The following is a 22,081-nucleotide window of genomic DNA, read 5'->3' on the forward strand; positions in this document are numbered from 1 at the left end:
TTTATATTTTTCTTTTTTGTCTTTCCTTTATGACATTGGCTTTGCATATCTGATGTACATTGATTTCATCTAAATTCATGATTATTACTAATGTTAAAATCATGTTGGACTTAAACTGGTGATGTCAGTAGCAGACAACCAATTATATTCATTATCAATTACTTCGAAGTCCAGTAATTTATGGATAAATATATATACCTTAGCCGATGGACCAGTAAAGTCCCAACTCCACAACGAAATACATTATAGTCATATAGGCTAAATTACTTTCGATATAGTTAAAGTGGGCTTTACAAATTCTAGAGGGAGTTAAGTATTTCAGATTACTATACAAAGGGTGTACGTTAAAATTAACTATTGTTCTATCGCAAAATGGAAGTGAATGGCGTACATTTCTTATTTGAGATTAATTTCATTTTTTCTCACTTAAAAATGTAAGTGGAAATTCTTAAAATAATCTTTTGATTGGAGCCCATGTATAGCGTTTTCTTAATCACACAAAATTTGTCGTAGATGTTGTCCCCGTACGCGTGTATTCCGGTGGCAGTAATATAGAACGAACGCACTTCGCGGACCGCAATATCAACTATTTCTAAAGGAAGAATGCATTCATATTACTGCAGAGTTGTCAAATAACGTTATCAAGATGAACGGGTCGAGTGGCCACAGTAGGTGCAGCTTGTCGCACTGCGCCCACCATCACATTCCGTCCACGTACATCTTGGGTGATCTATGGCCGAGCCTATCTGTCCTATTTTACTTCTTCCTCCCTGTATTTTTATAACTTTATTCGACCATGAAATTAAATCTTCCACCTGCTATTGATTTAAAAGGTTTGGACACAATCTTACTATGAAAATAATTTCTTGAACTGGTACAGCGACTTTAGATATCTAAACATATTATTTCATATTCACATTTGGTGTCAATTGAAAGGTCCCACACACTAGAATGCGACTTTTTGGATTTTAAGTAAATCTTGCTATAGGGCCCTGTCCCCAATATTAAATGTATGAGAGTATTTTTGTTTTATTTAACTGCTGGTTACTGAAACACCGTAAAATATTATGTAATAGTTTGTGCCTTTGTCAAGCAAAAGCTACGGAGTACGATTATGTTAAAATCTTGCATGAAAACTAAAATAATGTATAACTTAAATATTTCACGTAACGTACTAGAAGGTGGAAGGGTTGATTCAATGCGAATGATTTCAGATTAGTGCACAGTCTGAAATCTGACGCTGTTGTAAGACTTGACTGTTATAGAATGTGGCCCCCAAGGGCCCTGGAGTTCACGTCCGTCTGAAAAAGCTGACAACGATAAAGCTCAAAACAAACACTTTCCATCGTTTCGACATCAGAGACACCTAGGCCACGAAATAAAGTTTAATCTAGATAAGGAGATATTCTCGTTGTCTCATCAGATGCATAACTGAAAGAATGCAAAGTTCGTTTTGACCGTCTTCGTCTATTTTTTCTGGATATTTTAAGACAGTTGTCGATTTCAGATGCCAAATCTGTGACAGCGGCAGATTTCAGACGCTGCGCTAAGCTGTGAAAGGTGAAATAGAGGTGAACTGAACATTCGCATTATTTTTTTTTTTTATTTCCATTTCAAAATTATAATAGGATTCCATAACATTATATCATAATATGAAATAACTCAATAACAAACTACGTTCATCGACTTTAGGATTCCTCTAGGCAGACCTAAAATTGTTTGCGTCAATGAAATCTTTGGAGCCATCAATAAACAATCATTAAATCACAGAAATACGAAGTTATTTCACTGGTGCTTATAATTTTTTATATGTTCTTTAGTATTGTTTTGGTATATCATTAAATAACATGCCTATGACACCCATGTTAATTAGGTAGAAAATATAGTGCATAGCCGCTGGTAACTGGTAGTTACTGTTATGAACATTAAATTACCTACAGGATACGGAGAATTGTTCAATATTATCTCAAACTTTCCTGTCCGGTATTCCAAATCTATAAATTCGTTCAAAGGATTTAACATCAGAGACGTTGAAACTCCGACACTTTAGAATATTAATATGAATATTTGTAATATTTTCAGTAAACTCCTCCCTGCTTACTCGTACTTCTCATCTCACGGTTACTGCATCTTGAAAGCGTTCATCACTGAATGAACGGAAAGATGAAACGCTTCGTTCTGCCCGCATCAGGCATTCTCTCGCTAACGTTTCGGGATAACATCAAAGCACTGCGCCGCTTTTTAATGTTTGATGGATGTTTTGCAGTTGGTTTCATATACTAGTTCATTGAACAGAAAGCATCTAAGTTGGATGTAAATACGACCATACAAGACAGCTTTTATTGTCCCCTAAGAACGCAACGTTAAGTCCTCCGACTAAAGGAAATCTTTCAGTTTATTTACACAACCACTTCAAGTTAGCACTTTAGATCCTTTGCTAAATTATTCAAATAATAGTTTTACCTTTTTCTACACGTCTTTGTTTATTCTTTCATTTAGAACTTTTGGCGTTATTGGCTGAGCGTTAGCGAAGCTTATCACTCTCATGTAGCTCGTAAACTTTAACATTTCATTTCTGTCTGTTTGTCTATACGTCTTTCCGCGATATCTCGAAAACGAACTGACCTGTAAACTCGACATTTTGTATAAAGCTACATTTCTTTGCCAAACAGGAATTTTACTCTTTTTATTTTAAAAATAATGTCCTATTCCATTTTAAATTTGATACAACATCTTTAAGCTATTTTCAAGAATGACTAAACGTGCAAACTTAAAGCAATATGTTATCAAAATTGGTACATCATAAAGTTGAAAATATGATTCTGTCGGGTAGAACCGTTGATTATAACAACGTATTTTCTAGTATACTAGCTAAGTGTTCCACTTCACAAGCTTGTATAAATACTAGCTTACACAAGCGTTAAAATATAATTTACACTCCAGTATAGCTTCAACCATTGTTGGCTGCGATAGCTAGCAATTTGTTTTTGGAATTGTAAACTAAATTTTGATGTAAATTTGTTTGTGTTGTGTAGGTTACATTAAGTAACTTTTATAAATTTTAAATATAATAGGCTGCTGCCTATTAATTATAATAACCTATTAGTTATAATTATTTTAATTATAATAGCAGTGAATGATATTGTTTTAATAAGTACTTGCACCTAGATTCACACTCTTTGGCTGAGCTTTTTTAGCAAAGGCTATCACTAGTGGGACTGAAAGAGTTGTGTTTCTGTCTGTTTCTCTGCTTCTCAGTCTGTCCGTACGATATTACAACAACTAACTGACTTATATACGAGTACTTGTAACTGTGCACGAAATTTCAGTTCTATATAAGCAATACTATAAGTTCGATGATGATGCATGTCACTCCATTGGATTTGGCTGACCGTTAGCGAAATGTTTACATTGGTCTTAACCATCACGACACAATTTCTCTTGTATTTGCCATGATATGTAAAAATTTCTTATCCATATTATTGTCTGTCATTCTGGCTGTCAATAATAAAAGGAGCTATAGACTTGAAATGTTGTGTTTAAATTCAGCGAATCTGTCGAATCTCAGCATTAACGCTGCACGTGAATGTTGCGTTCTCCTAACTTGTTATTATCATGTACTTCAAAAAATTAATATAAGTGCACTAAATAATAACAGTCGCAAAAGAACCCCTCATTGAGATTAGTAACTAGAACCAATCAACATAGTTCTCTAGTGAGTCACTATGTTCAGTTAGTAGTAATACTAGACTTGGTCAACGGATTGTGCTTTGATCAGTTGTTCCAGTGACATTCTGTGTTTTATATTTCATGTGACACTGTCATGCATAATGTATAGTTTGAAGTCGTAATAAAAACCTGTATAGTGGCCTTAATTTTATTTCATACAGTATTTGAATTTAAGGCTGAGTTTATATAAATACAACAAAATTTCTATAAGAGGTTGAATGGTTTTATATTGTTGCAAACCGTAGGTAAATACCTTATAAGAAATAAATACTTGAATTTATCTGAAAAATTGTATATCCTACAATATATGTATGTACCGGTCTGTAAATAACTGTATTGCTTATAAAATCAACTAAATAATACGTTTAGACATAGTTTTCAAGAAAGTACTAATAGTCTTCAAATAGGAAAATAATAATTTTAGACATGATTTGTTGTACGTATGCATAATGTTATTATATATAGAGCCAAATTAAATTATACTTCAATTTTCTAATATTGATAAGTAAAAGTCCATTACTTGCCATGCATCGTAAAGATTTTAATTTAATCCATAGAAATATTACCTTTGTATACTCGAGGCAATATTTCTTCCAATTTAGAATTTAATTCAATGTATTTTTATGAATTTAACTACCACATAATATTGTATTGTACTTGCTTTTTAGGTGTCTTATCGGTTTCCAGATAGTGAACTGTTTCCAGCCCGGTGCGGTGGAAATGTCCACCATCAGATACCAGTGAGTAACGGCCAATTCCACCACTTTTCCACCCACCGAGCTTGATACTTACGATTATATCACTGAAATTACTTTAGTGTGTACTTCTTCAAATTATCTTGGATCTCTAAAAACAAAATACGAGTATTGAAGAACTATGAACGTATAAGCCAAGACATAATTCTTGAAACGCTCATTTTCAGGCGTGGTATCCCATGTTCACTTAACACAAGAAGCTGTAACGAATGGACAATACACATGGGGTTGGTTGGATACCGCTGAGTTCGTAGTAGTGAATACTCGAAATTCGAAATTTACTTAAAAAAATAACTTCTCTTTACGATGAACTTGTCTCACAAACGCGGACGTCAGCATTCTTGGCTCGACAATGCAGCTGTAGTCGGAAAAGGGGAAGATTAGTAGACTGGAAGTCTAAAATATGAAGTAATTGGGCTTAAACTCAATATATGAGATCGAAGAGCAAACTGCAACTCGCCGACGGTATTAGCTATTTATCGAGACAACTTATAACCACGACAACGTGGTCTCGTCAGAAGGACATCGCCACAAATATTATCCAAGTTTATCTGGCAAATAAAACACATTCACGGTAAGTTACTTTACAAGTTATAGTTTTACTTTGCATTACATTCAAATTAGATGTCTCGCATGAAAGGGCTAACTTATGATACGAAAATATAAATTTTTATTTACGGACGAGGCGCGCGAGGTGTTGCTTCGGTAGTGAGGTTCGGCAGCTACAAAGTTTCCGAGAGAAATAATTAATTCGCGTGCCAATTAGGTTATCAATCCGCCAAGAATTTAGTTCCAAGAACATCGGATGTAACTTATACTAACCAGTAACAAGTAACTGGGTTGCGAAAATATGTATTATATGAAGTAAAAATAAATAACGGTACAAAGCTTAGAAATGTCTTTTAGCACTTAAGTCCTAAAATTAACTTTACGCTTGCTTCCGAAGTGACAGGATATTGAGGATGGATAACATTAGGGGTAGGGGGCACCCCCTGTCGAGATTCCATGAGGAGGAAAGTGGGTACTGACAGTCATGTAACCTTGAGGGGGATTCTAAAATCTTTGTTTCAGGCCTTCCAGTCAAAGCGGGCAAAGGGTAGTACTCTCTCATGCCCAGGCCTGGCAACACCATTTAACATTGAGGGAGCTTCACTTACTCCAACAGTCCCTTCGGCAGTAGGCTAGACCTACCAATTCACCTTGCACTCCAATACATTTTCGGTTAGTGATGTGCCTCTCCTGGACATCCATATGATTGCCCAGGTATGTAACTCATCGGTTTTTGCTGTGCCCAGTTTAGGTTCAACTGGAACGTATAAACCGATCAGATGTGCACCTTTTTTCTGGAGCTAGCTATACCTTTCACTGCAAATTTTTCAAAAATTCCAATAAAGAAGAAACATAAACACTGTAACATCACATAACTAGCCTATTTAGCTGCTGTAACGTTGTGCAGTAAATTCTGTTTTTTAATAATAACATATTATTTACATTAAACTTCTCCATACTAATCGTAATTAATTAAATATCAATTTCAAGCAGAAAATTGAATATACAAACCAGAAAGAACTGCTCGTATTTTGGTTGATTGAATACAAGATAGAAACACGGTGTCAAGGTTCCCACGGGGTTTATCATGGCTCCTATTAACATCTAAATGACTTTCTGTTGATGGCTTAAGCGATCACATGATTACACATTCCCCTAGCCCTCTGCTACTTCGTTGTTATATTTTTAAAACGCTTTCCCTTCTTCTTTTTTTATTTTTCTAATTCCTTGTGCATTATAGTGGGAAATCATCACATTCAGAGTTTTGCAGCTGTGTGTAGAAAACTCTAAAATCCCTTGTGGATAAGAAGAATTTAAGTTGAAATCTATATAGTACATTATATCTCACTTCAGCTAGCAGCCCCCGTTTTACAGCAATTCTATAAATGGAATCTGCCAAATTGGCGTCAAACGAGCGCTGTTGTCGAGGGAATACCCAAGGGCAGGCAGGGGGCTGGCTGGCTCCTTCAGGGCTATTGGATTGCCCGCTCTACTGGAAATAAGTTTAATCATACTCCATAATCCTTCAGATTGCAAGTATCCAAGAATTACTATCTGTATTACTTGTTTCATATTTTCAGGAGTTTTTTTTAAGATATATATTTTAAAATAGTGCTCCATTTATGTTTGTTATTATTATTTTAAAACATACTGATATTGCAGATTTTTCTGAAATCCATTTAACACTCTAATACACATACGAGTATACTTAAAACACTTGCTAATATCTTTTATTCTGAAGTTAGTGTGCTAATTAGCACAATAGCATGTTAGCTTCAAGTATTATCGTATTTCGTATTATAGAAATAATTTAAAACCATCCTATAAATATAAAAAACTTATTTTTGATTTTACTCAATTAAGCTTATTTTAACTAAAAAAGAATACAACAATTAGCTTTATTGGTATATATAAAGGGAATATAAATGTAAACACTCCGTATTTGAAGTAGCTTTTATTTTTTTATGTGTAATGGACCCTACTCTGCATAACGATCATCCTACAACTATTTTCAACATTGCATGTTCCTCTTCTCGAAGAATGCCTGTTTATGCTTCTAAAAGAAGCTACAATTCTCTCTAGTGTGTAGTAAAGAATTTGTAGGATTGAACGTATAAACTTTGTTGGTGATTTGTCCAAAAATAAAAAATCCAAAGTCTGGTGAATGTGTGGGCCAGCGGACTAGTCCATGTGTGCAATCTTTCGGGGTACAGATTTGTTGTATTCTTTTTAGTTAGAGTAAACTTAGTTATACTAAACGATTAGACTGTTTAAACTGACCTTGTCAGATTACTCACTGACAGATGATTCCAACACTATGTGTAGTGAATTATGAGTCAGGTTTACCAACCACCCGACTTTTAAAATGAAACTTCTCTTCAAACAACCATTCAAAAGCGTATTTTAACCATTGCTTGACAAAACCCACAAAAAAGTATAACATATATGATCTGTTTTAAATAAATAAAAATTCGACTTTATTTTCATTAGGAAAAATAGGTTGTGACGTTTTCCAAATTTGACTCGAACCATACACTTCCTGATTGCTGGATTTGAAGAAAATACATTATATATTTAAAAACTAGAAGAAATTTCATGCAGATTGCATGTAAAAAAACGTTCCATATAAGTACTAAAAAGAGAGCTGTGCCAGTTTGAAATTTTTAACCAAAAACAGTGTTTTTAGCGCAGTGAGTGAACGAGAAACCAATATTAATATATATATATATATATATATATATATATATATATATATATATATATATATATATATATAAATATATATATATTTATATTTATATATATATATTGTATATATATATATATATTATATATATATATATATCTCCATTGCTCCTATTATTTTATTCCAACGTTTCTACATGTACAGTATCTGTTTTTATCCTGGAATTACCCAACTCATTGTAGGCTGAGCCGTCTGCAACGATTATACTAATATTCTTGAGAGGAATTCCCTTGACATGTGGAAAATTTCTCGTAAGAAAATTAAGACATTTTATTTTATTTTCATGCTATAAAACCGTAAATACACCCAATTACATTATAGCAGTACAAACCAATCAAAATGTTAAATAAGTGGTTTGAGTCCAAGTCCCATATCCATTGTATCCCTGGAATATTTATAAGCAAAATAACTATAAATACATATTATTCTAAACGTTACACAGGCACTATTATAAATAAATAAATAATACACATTCAGATAAATAACAAATACAGTATATGGTAATGACGATATCAGGAAATTAGTTTAATAAATTAATGGAATTTTAATTAATAAATTAATAATAAATCAACATTTAATAAAAATAGCTTGAATTTAGGAAATTGTAAAAGGATAAATATACTATGAAGGACTGGTATACAAAATTAGTGAAATGCATTTCTCTTTAAAGATATTCAAACTGTCAAAGTGAACATCAATGTCATATGTAATAACCATAGAATAATAATACATGGAATACAACAGTGACTTTTGTGTTCACCGCCAACTATAATAAGTCAATGACCATAAGTATAATTATACCTCTAATTATACGTAACAGAAGTACAAAAAATAGTAAGCTCTATGTATAAGTGACAAAGTTCTTCCATTTTTTCCAAAATCTGAGGAACTTTATTTTTGTAATTGGTAAAATGTTGATCGGGCGTAGAAATTAATGAGCAAGTATTAGTACCTGTGAAATCCCAAACCAATCAACCCTTTTACCTCGGTATGATGAATACTATAGGCAGTAGACTAATGCATCATCACCATATATCATCACCCTTCACCTAGAAAGGGGTCCTGTTCTTAGGAAATTCAACGCTGTCTATATTTCACCATAATTCGTTCGATATTAATGTATATTTCAGGAGGGGAGAAAAGCCTATAGCCCACGAATTGTAAAGAATGGATGCATAATAGAGAGAGGGTGGACGTAGGGGCAGAAGGTGACCAGGAGGGGTGAGGTGAAAGAGGGGCTATGCTGTGAATGGCATTATTTTTACATATTTGAGCCAGACCATTGACGTTGTGATGATTGTATATTGTATAATAGCACTAAAAACATTTAATTTTTAAAAAATATTATATTACAAATTACTCTCACGTATTGTAAATATTGATAAGTTTTCCTTTGAAAATATAATCACACTTTCATATTAATTTGTTTTATATCTGTAGTTTTTTATCTAATTTTCAATGGGCTATATTGGCTGGCTACATAGAGACAGATGAAGTTGTAGAATCTGTAAGCGCTCGCCCCTGATTGGCGTCAAATAATGCTCAAAGCCGCAATTGAAAGTCGCATATCTCGGTGTGGCGTCGTTCCTCGCATTTGGGTATGAATCGTGCGGAGAGTCGCTATTTTTGGGCCGAGCACATGGAGTTGGCTGCTTACAACGACCCACTTTCCCTGTTCGTACTTGCTGGAGGATCGTCTTTCTGACTGGCCTGATGGGGACCAAGAAGTATGCGGTCAAGAGGTCAAGACTTAGACATTCATAAGCTACTAATTAATGGTACGAATGCAATGTCTTCTATGCTTACTCCAGTCTGTATAGATTACCATTTCCATCTATCGTACGGTAGTAAAGGTTGACTACGGTTCTCTCTTGCTTTAGATTGAACTTCACTATCAACAGCTTTATCCCTGTATTCCTCTAAGGTTGGCGTAGCTAATGTGTTGCTTTGGAGACATCTATCTAGACATATATTTAGACATCAATCTAAATAGACATATTTAGATTAATTATTTAAGGTTTCGAGTTTTTTTTTTATTTTGTCAACATTAGACGGGTCCTTGTTGCTGTTTTAGGCATTACTGTTATATTTGATACATAAAATGTTATTCAGTTGCGTATTATATAAGTAAGTAATAAACACTAATACGTTAAATTTGAAGCTCTAGTGAACCCCGTACATTTGTTCATTCCAAAATACTAGTTTTATGTGTTAAATGTCTTTTAAAGGACGTAGTACAGCAGTTAAAATTCACCTCGTTAAAGCCCAAGCTATATTGTTTTTAATTGGTATAATTTAAAATTTAATATAACAAACAGTTCACCAACGTTAATTACATCAACTAATTCTCTTTTGTGTTGAAATATGATATTTAGTTGTTTAAAGTGAAACCGGATAAGTGTTTGTCCTTGACGACATCATTAGTGCTGTACTCAAGATGTGTAATCTTAGAGATGGCAAGTTCACACACTGGAGTTATTTGTACTTGATTAATTATGTTTGATGTTAGCTCAATTTACTAATAGACTACGGTATTAATGCTACAGGTTCTCTCTTGATGTATCAAATATCGATACGTTAATTATTAAGAGAATTCTTAGCGGCACAGCGTAGATTACACTCTGTGCAGTTTTAAGATCACATATTGGAGTTGTAGTACTTGCATTAATTTAGTAGTAAGAAGGTAATCGGAAATCTCAGTGAACTTCTGCTGCAAAGGTTCAAACTTGATTACCACTATCGGAAATCACATAAATCTTATATAAGTTCATCAGCTTTTCATTCCATGTTGCTCAATGCACTGTCATGGAAATATTGTCATTAAACTTTACGTAATTACCCAAAAGGGCTTTCTTAAAATTCGTGTCTTTATTCGTCAGGCTGCGTGCTGTGCGATGCCTCTTGGTAGAATGGTGTTAGAGACCTGAACCTCGGTGCATAGGTTCCTATTAGTCGAAGGAAGAACTATTGGTGTTGGAGTCAAAGAGCAATGCTTCCGTCTGCCTGTGCGACCTTTGTTATCGTCGAGTCCTTTGATATGCCGTTGTATCGGTTTATTTATTGTTCTTCTCTAATAAAAACCCAATTAATGCTGTGCTGCATAAAGAGCATTTACTTAAAATTTTATGACTACATATGAATTGTGTGTGGTCGACATTTGATCAATCGGGTTTTCTACATAGTCACTTTGGTGTTGATTTCGTTACTTTTTTACCATGGACTTCCTTTATGAAAACTACTAACTTAAGCATTTGTTTAATTCTTACTATATTAACGTAAGTTATTTTAGAAAAATGTGTACTCATTACCATGAAGTACGTATCTTCATATGTTACTGCGGTATAAATACGAAAATGGCCAACCTTCTTACATCCCAAGTCGACTTTGAAGTCCTCGCCGAGGACAAACTGTAAAATGAACACACTTTCTCACAAGATAATATGGGAAATGTGAGTACATTGATCTCATCAAAAAGTTACTAAGACAAGAGACAAAACACTGCATTAACCGAATCTAACGTAAGCTTATGCGCCATCTGGTTCCTATAATCCAGACTTGTCCTATGATCTTATTACAACCCTACAAACAATGGAAGATCGCCAGCGACAGACCACCACAAATACCTGATCCCCAATTCCACAAAGGCACACAGGTGGGATGACATTCATCGGTTACAAGACGAAAGAAAGTCTACCACAGCTTATATGATAATTCCGCCATACGCCTGCCATACCACTGTAAACATCGTCGAAACCCGCTCACATATGCTTTACCTTACATTGCAGCCCCTTACCTAACAGTAGATCTCAAGGCATTCTCTGCTTTTTCTTATTTATATAAGGTACAATGCTACTAATAGGTGTTGAATTAATTTAATTTATTTTATTTCGTGTTTGAATTTTTTTTATTATTTCCCCTTCTAAGATATGGATGGATATTATTTACCCATCCCCATTTACAACTTTTGATTTTGTTTATGTGAACTTTATAATTTTGTGTAATAAAGACAGAAAATTATCTTTGCAAGATTCAATTTCAAAGATATGACGAAAAACGCTCATATGTATAATGAACATATTTCTTCAAAAGAGTGAACGTTTTACAATATTCCTACTCCTGTAAATCTGAAAATCAATTTCCACCAATTTGCAGGCTTCAGGAAGTCTGCGCCGTTGGGATTACCTAAGGTGGGGTGACTAAATCCTTGGGGCATCCTGTCTTTAGTTCCTGTTCTTTTTGTGCATATAAGAGGTGTATTGTGTCGAACATTTCGCCTGAAATTCCATATTGGCTGATACAGTAGCTCAAATTTTATTTTAACTATTTGTCAAACTTCTAGTTTTACGTAGTTTTATAAAAAAACATAGTTTAATATTGTGTGATAATTATTATTAATGTATTTAAATTTGCATAAAAGGTTTTTATTACAAAAAGGCAAGGTTCTCTGTAAAAATGTTGTAAAAGTGAGAACAAAACAATAACCCGTAATTTATTCATAAACGGAATTGATTCTCTTTAAAGTTGGTGGGTGTATTGGATTGTGAAAATGGTCAAAAGCATTACGCTCGCTAGCAGAGGGGTTGTCAGTGTTATGTAAATCAGCAGTTACAGGGGGTGAGACTCGTTACTGTTGTGAGCACTGGTGGTATTGGCTATAAAATATTGCTTTAGCTCTTCTCCAGCGTCGTGCCACACCACGCCGCGCCCGCCGCCCAGCACATCACCTGAATGAAAACATATTCCTTGTACAATACCGTTTGAACTGCTAATACATTCCATGTAGAGTTTGTAGTGAGCATCTATTACCGTCATGTTGGACAAATATAATACTATGTTTCGAGAATTGGAATCTACTGTTTTCATCAGGTGTCGAACAACCTTAAAATATAAAGCTAAAAATACTAAACATTAAAAAATCCAGTAGTCATGCACAACAATTCAAAAAGTATCAAAAAATTAAATTTTAGTCATGAGAACGAGGTGATGATCATACAGTAGTCAATTTGAAACATGTCCTGAACAAACACATTTGTATTGAACTGAACGACGGTACATAAGTGATGTAGTCTACAAATCGTAGAATGATGAAGAATTTTATTGTTGGATGAGCTTTGGCGAAGCCTTATCACTTGAAGGACTGAAAAACTGCAATTTCTATAGACTTGAAATTTTGCACGAAGAAGCTACATTTCTATATATGCAATATCGAGTTCGATGATAGTACATAACACTCTATGGAATTGGGCTGAGTGTTAGCGAACAAGTCTTCATTGGCCTTACGGGTAACCTCCAATGGCAACTAGAAAATTGCTGGATAAATAAGTTTGTATACAATCATTTGGCATTTTATCATGTGACATGGTAACACATGTAGCCTGACTATCCGCAGAATATCTCTGAAAGATTTACTCTGTAGACTTCAAATTTTCAATGAAACTCCATTTCTACATAGATAATAATGAGTTATATGATGGTGCGTGCTTATATCCATGGGTTTTGGCTGAGCGCCATTAAATTCAGTAGCCTGGCATTTTCCTTTACTGCATTTTATATACATTTATTATCTATTCATGTATAGTTCGGTATAAATAATTAAACCGACAAATTATACCAGATGTGAGTAATTTTTAATGACATCCTCATAGTTATAACATAGTTGTTACAAAGCAACAATAGTTCACTGAATAACTTAACCCACTGAATATTTGACTGAAAACTGATTGCACTATGTAGTTTAATCGTTTAATGAGGGGTAAGAGAAATTATGATAGAAGTGGAACTGTGTGCCAGTAAAATGTCTGTTGGAGAACGGAGGCCAAATCAGAGCTCCCAGGAGAACCTGCAGCCCTCCCTCTCCCCTCGCCCATCTCCAAAAGCTAATCCCACCACAACAGGGCTCGTTTGGCAGACCGATTGGAATGTAGGGATTTCGGAGTAAGCGGATACCAGGAGGGACTGCATTACGAAGCGCTGCATCCTATTGGATTCTATTGTCGTACAAAGTGGAATTGAAGTCTAGCCATTGGAAGTTGCTGTAAAATCAGTTGAATTGTTATTTAAATAAAATGGTGCTGTACCCTGCTGTATAAATTTTAAACTTTATTATACCAATAACCTGAAACTTGAGTGGATAGGATTATTACTGTACTGAATTGTGTGTTCAAAAATAATATGGCCCAAATAACATTATTTACGTGAACTTAAAGCTAAGAATAGTTCTACTTCAGTCTTTATCGCGTTGGAAGATCATGACACTAACACGTAATGGGCTATCCGGTTCATCCAAAGCATTTAAATATCGTTTATCTTTAAAGTCACAACCTTCACAAATTACCCTTTGAAAAGTTGTTAATTTAAAAACAAATTTATTATTATCGTTGGAGGATATTACCCTTCTATATCCAAAATGGAGGATTGGGGAAACTGAAAACTTTAAAATGAGAATACCTAATTTAAGGTATTCAAATGAGAATACCTTAAATTAGGACTTGGTTGTACAAAACTGACAACGCAAAGAAACGCCAATTCTGTCCACTTTATCGCACGCTATGTTGGTTAAATTTAGAGAAACTTAGAGACATTTATTTGCCCATAGTGACTACAGTGTTTGCTATATCGACAATTTTAAATTTTATTGTATACATGCTGGAGTTACCGTTGAAAAAGTTTTAATTCTCTCCAAATAAATCGGGGTACTGAAGTACCCTAAATACCGTAATGTATTTTGGAGATAGCTAACGACATTGGAGATTAAACGACAGACAGCCGAACGGACTGTAATTTAATTTTTCCCCTATTTGCTAAAATAATTAGGGATTTTTCTTGGACTGAGAGGAATCTGTGTACCCATGTTTCAAGGATTTTTCTACCAAGAGTTAATAACGCGCAAAAAACAGGACGGAATGCTCTTTGACCTTTTCACTTCATAATAAATAGGATTCCTCCTTGGAGAGATAACATCATATTAACCAAGTTTTAATTCTCTAGGACCTTTCCAATTTTTCGACCTCACAGACGGACGAACAAGGATATGATTTTAAGAACGCTCTGTCCTTAGTAATGGCGAGTGAATGAATAAATAAACATGTTAAACTCTAACCCCATCGTGATGCACTTAGTTTTGACAAAAAGTGTTCATTTATTCCACTAGGGTTTCATTGCAAACGGACAGAATAGTGTGCACAGAAAATGTTTTCTTTGGTATCCTTATTTCAAGATCTTGTATTATTTTCACTTAATGCAACATTACATTAAAAACCCGCCAATTTCGGAGGAGAGGAAGGTAATTTTTTAAATCCATCAAAACAATCTTAGATAAACATTATTTCACACCTCCATGTCACACATCTCAAATTCTAAAATTTAAAATTAAGGGTGGAGCTTAAGGTACATATGGTATAACTCCAAGCTCTATCGCCCTAAGGAGTAGTAATTTATCTATCACCCGTTTAAAATAAGAAATTATTTTAAATTACAAGATAATGTTACAATTGCAGAAAACAATTTTGTATTGTATCCCACGTGCAAAGAATATCATTCGCTCAATTAGCGAGCACTTCTAATATCCACCATTTTTCCTAGTTTGAGAAGAACCGCATGATTCGCTTTAATTAAATACTGGATCTTTGTCTTGATTCTTCTGAAGATGATGTAAAGTTTGAAAAAATCTCAGAGTCGATTTTTTGTTTTACAATCATTTGGTTTTTTTCTATTCAGTACATACAATTAAAAATGTAGCAATTTGTAAGTTTTAAAAGTGGAGATGAATATCTATTATTGGATTTCATATCCTAAATCAAACTGTTGTCTTGAAGACACATAGTATTACACGTTGAACATAAATAGTACACGTAAACACACGTTAAGTTTCAACTGAGTATTGCCATTTCATGATATACGAGTGTAGTAAAAATCAAATACGTAAAGTAAAAAGAAAACATCCTTTTTGTAATAGTATTGAGTTTATACACCGTGAATGGACTCTTATTTCTACATAATTTTTAACAGATTTCATGGTAGTAATTGAGAAATGGTCGTACGCCGATTAGTTTCAAAGCGGTAGCCTGTATAGAGATCGGCTCAGTCAATATCGATATGTCAACTTCAATACACGCAAATGAAAGCAACAAGTGCGATTGTTGTTTTGATTTATGACTGCTGGAATTCCTAATTTTGTAAAATTAATAACCACGTTGTTGTAACAAACAGGCTCATTTATTACCACAAACAAGTGTCCTGTAATTTTATGACTTTCAGGATCAAATAAAGAAGCTCAGCATTTTATGGGCGATAGAAAGAAGGAGAGTGAGAACCGGTAGAGCAAATATTAGGACTATGATGTAGGCGAAATAACACAGGCAGCCTGCGACAATTGTATAGCCTAGCCCCTGTAACATTAATATCATATTAGTTTAAACATAATGATATTGCTAATAATTGTAAATAATTAATACCTTAAGTAGTTATTAATACTACAACTAGTTACTTACTTTGAAGACCTTATTGTGAATTACGTTCTCCTGGCGAATCCGTATAGCACTCTCAACAATGAATAGTAGAAGGAGCACCAGCATCTCCAGGACAGGTCTAAGTGCCATCACGAGCCGTGAAAATGCTATGGCTATGGTAAATAAAAGGCGGAAGGCCAGAAATACCAGCTGTAGCATGGTGACTTCACCGGGGACTTTCATCATGTCTTTGAAGCTGTTGAGGGTCCTGACCACGGGACAAGAAGACTGAGAGAGGTCGGGGCCGGTCTCCATGCCTGAAGAAGTAACAGTGAGATTTACAACTAGTGTATTTACTTACTAATAACCATTTATTACTTAGTAAGCTTAGTAGCTTAGTAAGCGGTTTATTTAGTTACTTTATAGGCTTGTAGAGTGACCCGTAATACCAGTATTTTTTCCGGCTTATATCATTATCGTGACATTGTGTCCGGGACAGTCCTGGAATTAAGTTTTTAAACGAGTGTTATACTTTTTAAGAGAATTCGTCTCATTTTACGTAATGATCGACGGGAATTTAGTACATTTTTTGCAAATTAAGTTGAATTCATTGACTCATCTGCAACTTTCATTATGCATCAATCTATGAGAAGACTGATGCATAATCCAATGCTAAAAATCTGTTGCCACTTGAAACGTTGTGGTTGCGCACTATCTCGCGGCAAACGAAGGAAACAACGGTTACAAAACTATATACTACAGAAAGTCATTAAACATATTATATTGAGTAAATTCTAGCAATAATTCAAAAAGTACTCACAACTTTAAATTTAATTTATAAAAAATATGATTATTGTATGGTTAAAATTTTAAAAACTCTAAACAAAAAAGTTTTTAGTGTTGTTGTAGCGATTTCTATGAGTAACAAATGTGGAACACAACTAGCTTTACCCAACCACATTCTGCTACACAATCCCCACATGAATGCGTGTTCTATTCTATGGAAAGTTAAAGTCTGTAGTTTAACCGTTCTGTTAAACTCTATCAATCGGCATCATTTAAACTACCAACGCCGTGTGCTTGTCAGCTCTCTTTTCACTACAACGTGCACGTAAATATAATGTTTATTGTTAAGAAGGTTATGTTAGTTAGTTAGTTCCAGTTTTAGTTAGTTATAGTATTGTATTCAACTGCAAAATACTAAATGCTTAAAAATTTAGTGAGGTTTGTAATGAATAGAACTTTTGTCAAAGAGAGGTCGTTTTAATTATAAAGTAGTGGTTTGTAATTGTTTTACTAATATAGGTAAATTATCTTTATCAAAGTTCTGTCATCAACTTCGTATACAAAAATTATTGAGTAACTTTCAGTGCTAGCTTTTTACGTACTAAATCTTCTTTGTTGGGATGCATTTCGTATGAACTTATTCCAATCAAACATAATCACAATCTAGGTTTTCAAATGAGACGAGCGATTTTCCTACTTTTTTGTGGTAAAAAAGGAGAAAAATTATCGCAAAATGTCCAAACATTGTTGATGTTTCATCAATGCACAAGTTAATTCACTAACCCACTTTCTTCAGTCCCACTTCCTAAAGTCCTCATTAAGATAACGATTTCCCGAGCCGTATCATAGCTGATGAGTAAATTAACCTTTTATTAGGAAGAGGTAGGTACCGAATATATTCTGGTCTCTTTAGTTTTTTCCAGCCAGAAGAATTTTAAAATTACATTTCGTTTTTTAGATTTAAAATTTAAAATAGCATTCACAATAAGAAAATTTGAATACAAAAATGTATTACTTTGCTTCATATCACAGTCCACACGATAAACTTGACATTTATCACGCCACTAGAAACACTATAAAAACTCTTCATAAAGACTTTTTCTTTACTTCAGAAACCGAAGTGTTGGCAATAGTAAAATTTCTGTCAATATTGTCAGCGATATATTAAAATCCATCAAAACATCCATTTTCAAAGTACCTGTGATTAAATTCGATTAAATCTCCTGCTGAGGACAAGGAGCCAATATATCTGAAGATGCATATGACCATTAATGCTCATGTGAGAATTGGCTGAACACCATTCGAAGGGAATATTGTTCTGATAAACTACAATGTTCATGAAAGCCGATAGAGCCAAGTAAGAGGTTGAATAAAAGGGGAATAAATAAGCTAGAACTCCACTCCATTGTCTAGGGTTAACAATCTCAAATCCCAGTGGAGATGAAAGAGGAATCGTACCAGGCAGAAGTTCCTTATATGCACCGTATCTATAGGAAGAAGAAATACGCCTCAGAGGATTAGGCAAAACTGCGAATCCTGTTTTGTAAAAAAATAAATAGCCAACAAGTGGTCTCCAATATTCTCCATTATAGTTGCCTTAAGGATATCATTGTTTTTAAACAAGCTTATTAAGCATTTTCTCCCGCACCTATGATTTAAGGTGCGAGAGAAATGAATTCTTAATATACACAACTTGCTTATTCTTAGCATTTCAACTTTTTTCGATGTATTGGTAAGTGAATATATCATCCTTAGTTAGGCAGTGCAACACATAAGCTATCAGTAGGGAAAACTGGCTGAGTAAACAATTGTATATCACATTTGCAAGCTTTTGGTTTATATGATCAATCTATACCATTATAAATATTTATTGCAGAAGTGGAGTATTTTGATGATTCTTTTTCCTCATTCAATCCTCTATAGGTAATGTTATATTACTCGTTTATTTGAACTTGATAGTTTATAATAAACTAGCCGTTAGTTGCGGTTTTAAACGTGAGTGCCAACTAAAAAACACGTAGGTCATAAAATCATATCCTTCTTAAATGTAATAATAAATATTCCTGAAAGTATATTATGGCCACTGAGAGGTATTCCAATTTTCTGATCCATTTCAAAATAATTGGGTTATAAATTTAAAGAGCAACATTACGATGCACTAAACTGAAACAGTTTTTATGAGTACAAATGAAACACATAAATTACTTTCCATCATTCCATACTTTAATGAAAAGCACCATCAATTTCAGTAACACATGAACTATTTTACGCCAGAGTTGAGGAATATTAAATCCATAGTAATCTTAGTTGTAAGCACTTATGCTGTAAAATGATGGAGCCTTATGATAATTTTGAATAGGAATTAGAATGATTTGTTTAAAGTACATATTAATTCAGTAACATTGTTAAGAGATTCCAAAGTTTAATCAAAATGCCACTGGCTCTTATTTCAGGACCTGCGATGAACAGGTATTTAAGTTTAAATAATATTGACTTCATTCATAAGTGTTGAAGTTTGCCTTTTTACCTTGTCAACAATAAACTATACATCTGGTAAATTCGATTGATTATTTTCAAGGTATAAGATAATAAAAGTTTTGTGTGTAGATTTTATACAAATTTAATAAGATTGTCTTTATTTGTATCAATGAAGAGCCAACACTAAAACCATGCACTTCTTTATTTTACTTTCTGTAAATATTTAATTTTATCCCAATCTACTTAGGTTCTTATTACGCTAGGTATTGTTTCATGAAATAATTAAGTATTGATGCCATCAGATCTCTAATAGTATTGTAAATTTTAGTATTACTCATTTCAGTTACACACAAACAAATGTTGTTCAAGTTTAATAATACAGATAGTACTTAACTGAATGCTACTTTAGTAAACTTCTAAGTACGAATATTGACCATTTATGAGTATGCAGTAATGCCTTTTGTAAATGTACTTTGAGATTCGGTATACTCTTGTCAGCCAAAGGAATATCATATTCACATCCAATTTACTGCACACCTACCCTATACACTTGACGACATCAAAGACGAAAGAAGGGAGAATCTGTGAGGTATATGTCTGGTGAATTACGCCCAATTCCGTTTGAGGAATAGGCTAGAAAAGTTTTAGGGAACTCCTAAAATGTCTAATTTCTAAAGTAACATGTATCTATTTAAAAATGTTATATATATTAAATTCTGATATAGAAGTAAGGTTTAAACACTTCTATATTAAATCTTAGTTTTTACTCGTATAAATTTATCAAAATATAAAAAAATATTAGAAACCATCCTGCAAACTGCTTTTTTTACCGATACTTTCTTTAAATGGCATTAGATTGTGCAATTTTGCTAGAAGTGGTCACACAATTTGCTAGTTAAGGTTACCAGCATATTTGTTCTACAGTATGTGCTTTACTGTTAATTTTAACTGTTTTCTTTAAGCAATGAAACAAAGACTCCTTTGAAATGTATTAGAATCTTCAAATTTCCTAAAAGTGTTGTAAGGTTTAACTAGTATATTCGAATCACAAACTCTTTTCCAGTCCTAATAAAATAATAAAGAGTTGCTAAGAGATCGTCAATTTTAACTTAATATTTTCTAGTTTTAAGAAAATAAATTCAATAAAACATAAATAAATTGTGGAAATTGTGCTTTGTTACCTCTGTGACAAGCTGCAAAATGTGCCATTGCACAATCTGGACAAATTTTGATTAGTTTCTTAGGTCTGTTTGATGTTAGAGCACTCATTTTCAAAAAGCATGACGTATTAAATTTTGTTAATTTTTAATGTTGCGTGGCAACGTATTGTCTAAGATCTTAACCTCTATCACAAGAATTTACCAATAGATTTTATCAGTTACTTACGTAATATTTAAATCAATAAAATTAAGGATTAATATCCTTTCATGGAAAATACAGAGGAGAGTCAATTTCAGAACCATGAAGACCATGTTTATAAAATAGAAATGCAACATACAAAATATTTTAATACAGAATTTAGGTATCACTAAATTTATAACATTCCTGAAAAAGTATTATGCTGTATATTAAAAAAATGTTTTTTTATTATTAATTTTGTTTCACTGACTAAAAGAAGCGAGTTAAGGATGAGTTATTGAAACTATTTTTATTTTGATAACATCTTTTTTTGACGTTAAGCATGATACTTATAAGCATTACTTATAAGAAGCATTACGCTTATAAGCATTCCTTAAACAAAATCACAACGTAGTTATTATGTAACTATCTTCAAGAACAGCCGCAAAGAACAACTCAGACGGATATACGACCAAGTTTCTATTACACGAGTCCTTGTTTCCTGCTCAGATGAGAGACACAACACTTATTACAATCCCTCCAGGAGATTCACTGTGGGTGACGTTTTGTAATTGTCTTTACACCTGAACACTTTTTACATCAGTTCCCTATCATTTCCGTTGGATCTAGTTGAAGAAAGAGAATTTATTTTCAAGTTGTATTGCTTTTCCTACGTGTATTTCCTCTTGATTGTCATAAGTTTTGCTACTTCAATATATTAATAGTACATATTATTTATTAGTTATTTCTTGACTATTTCTGGGAAGTTAATTTTATTAAAATGAATTAAAAATCAATTTTTTCCTCTAAGGTATAGGTTTCATATGTAGAGAAATATAAAATAAACGACGACTAGTAAATAATTCTTTACCAATCATATGATTGTTATTAAAAAAAAAAAAAAAAAAAAACAAGATTAAAAATCAAGACCCTGACTATCTGTTTATATCCTAATGCACTAATTTAAATTCTAAATTTTTAATTTGCAATCAAGATGACGTTTGAAATAAATGAAGTTTGCTTCACCAAAAATGACTAGAGGCACTCAAGAGCCGGCTATAGCGTACGGCCAACTTGATTTTAGCCCCATAAGAGTAATGGTCAACCTCAAACACTATTACGCCCTTACTTTTGGTCGTAAAATTATAGAAGTTGTCTCACTTTATAGTAACCTGTAACTAATACGCATCCATACGCGGTTTTAGATTTTTCTACATTTTTATTCGTTTTGAGAATCAAATCTTAAACTTGTT

At 33.4% G+C, this 22,081-nt stretch overlaps 1 protein-coding gene across 1 annotated transcript; it reads right to left on the bottom strand.

Moving 5' to 3' along the window:
• Positions 1 to 15,974: 15,974 nt before the first annotated feature.
• Positions 15,975 to 20,806, bottom strand: LOC124358725. Its single transcript, XM_046811021.1, has 3 exons — positions 20,672 to 20,806; positions 16,269 to 16,543; positions 15,975 to 16,166 (listed from the first exon to the last, which is right to left on the bottom strand). Exons 1-3 carry the CDS (start codon positions 20,757 to 20,759, stop codon positions 16,038 to 16,040), a joined length of 492 nt encoding a protein of 163 aa, XP_046666977.1. The 5' UTR covers positions 20,760 to 20,806; the 3' UTR covers positions 15,975 to 16,037.
• Between the last annotated feature and the right edge of the window lie 1,275 nt (positions 20,807 to 22,081).

This window comes from Homalodisca vitripennis, chromosome 3 (assembly GCF_021130785.1).
Source record: "Homalodisca vitripennis isolate AUS2020 chromosome 3, UT_GWSS_2.1, whole genome shotgun sequence".
In the NCBI taxonomy this organism is placed as follows: Eukaryota; Metazoa; Arthropoda; class Insecta; order Hemiptera; family Cicadellidae; genus Homalodisca; species Homalodisca vitripennis.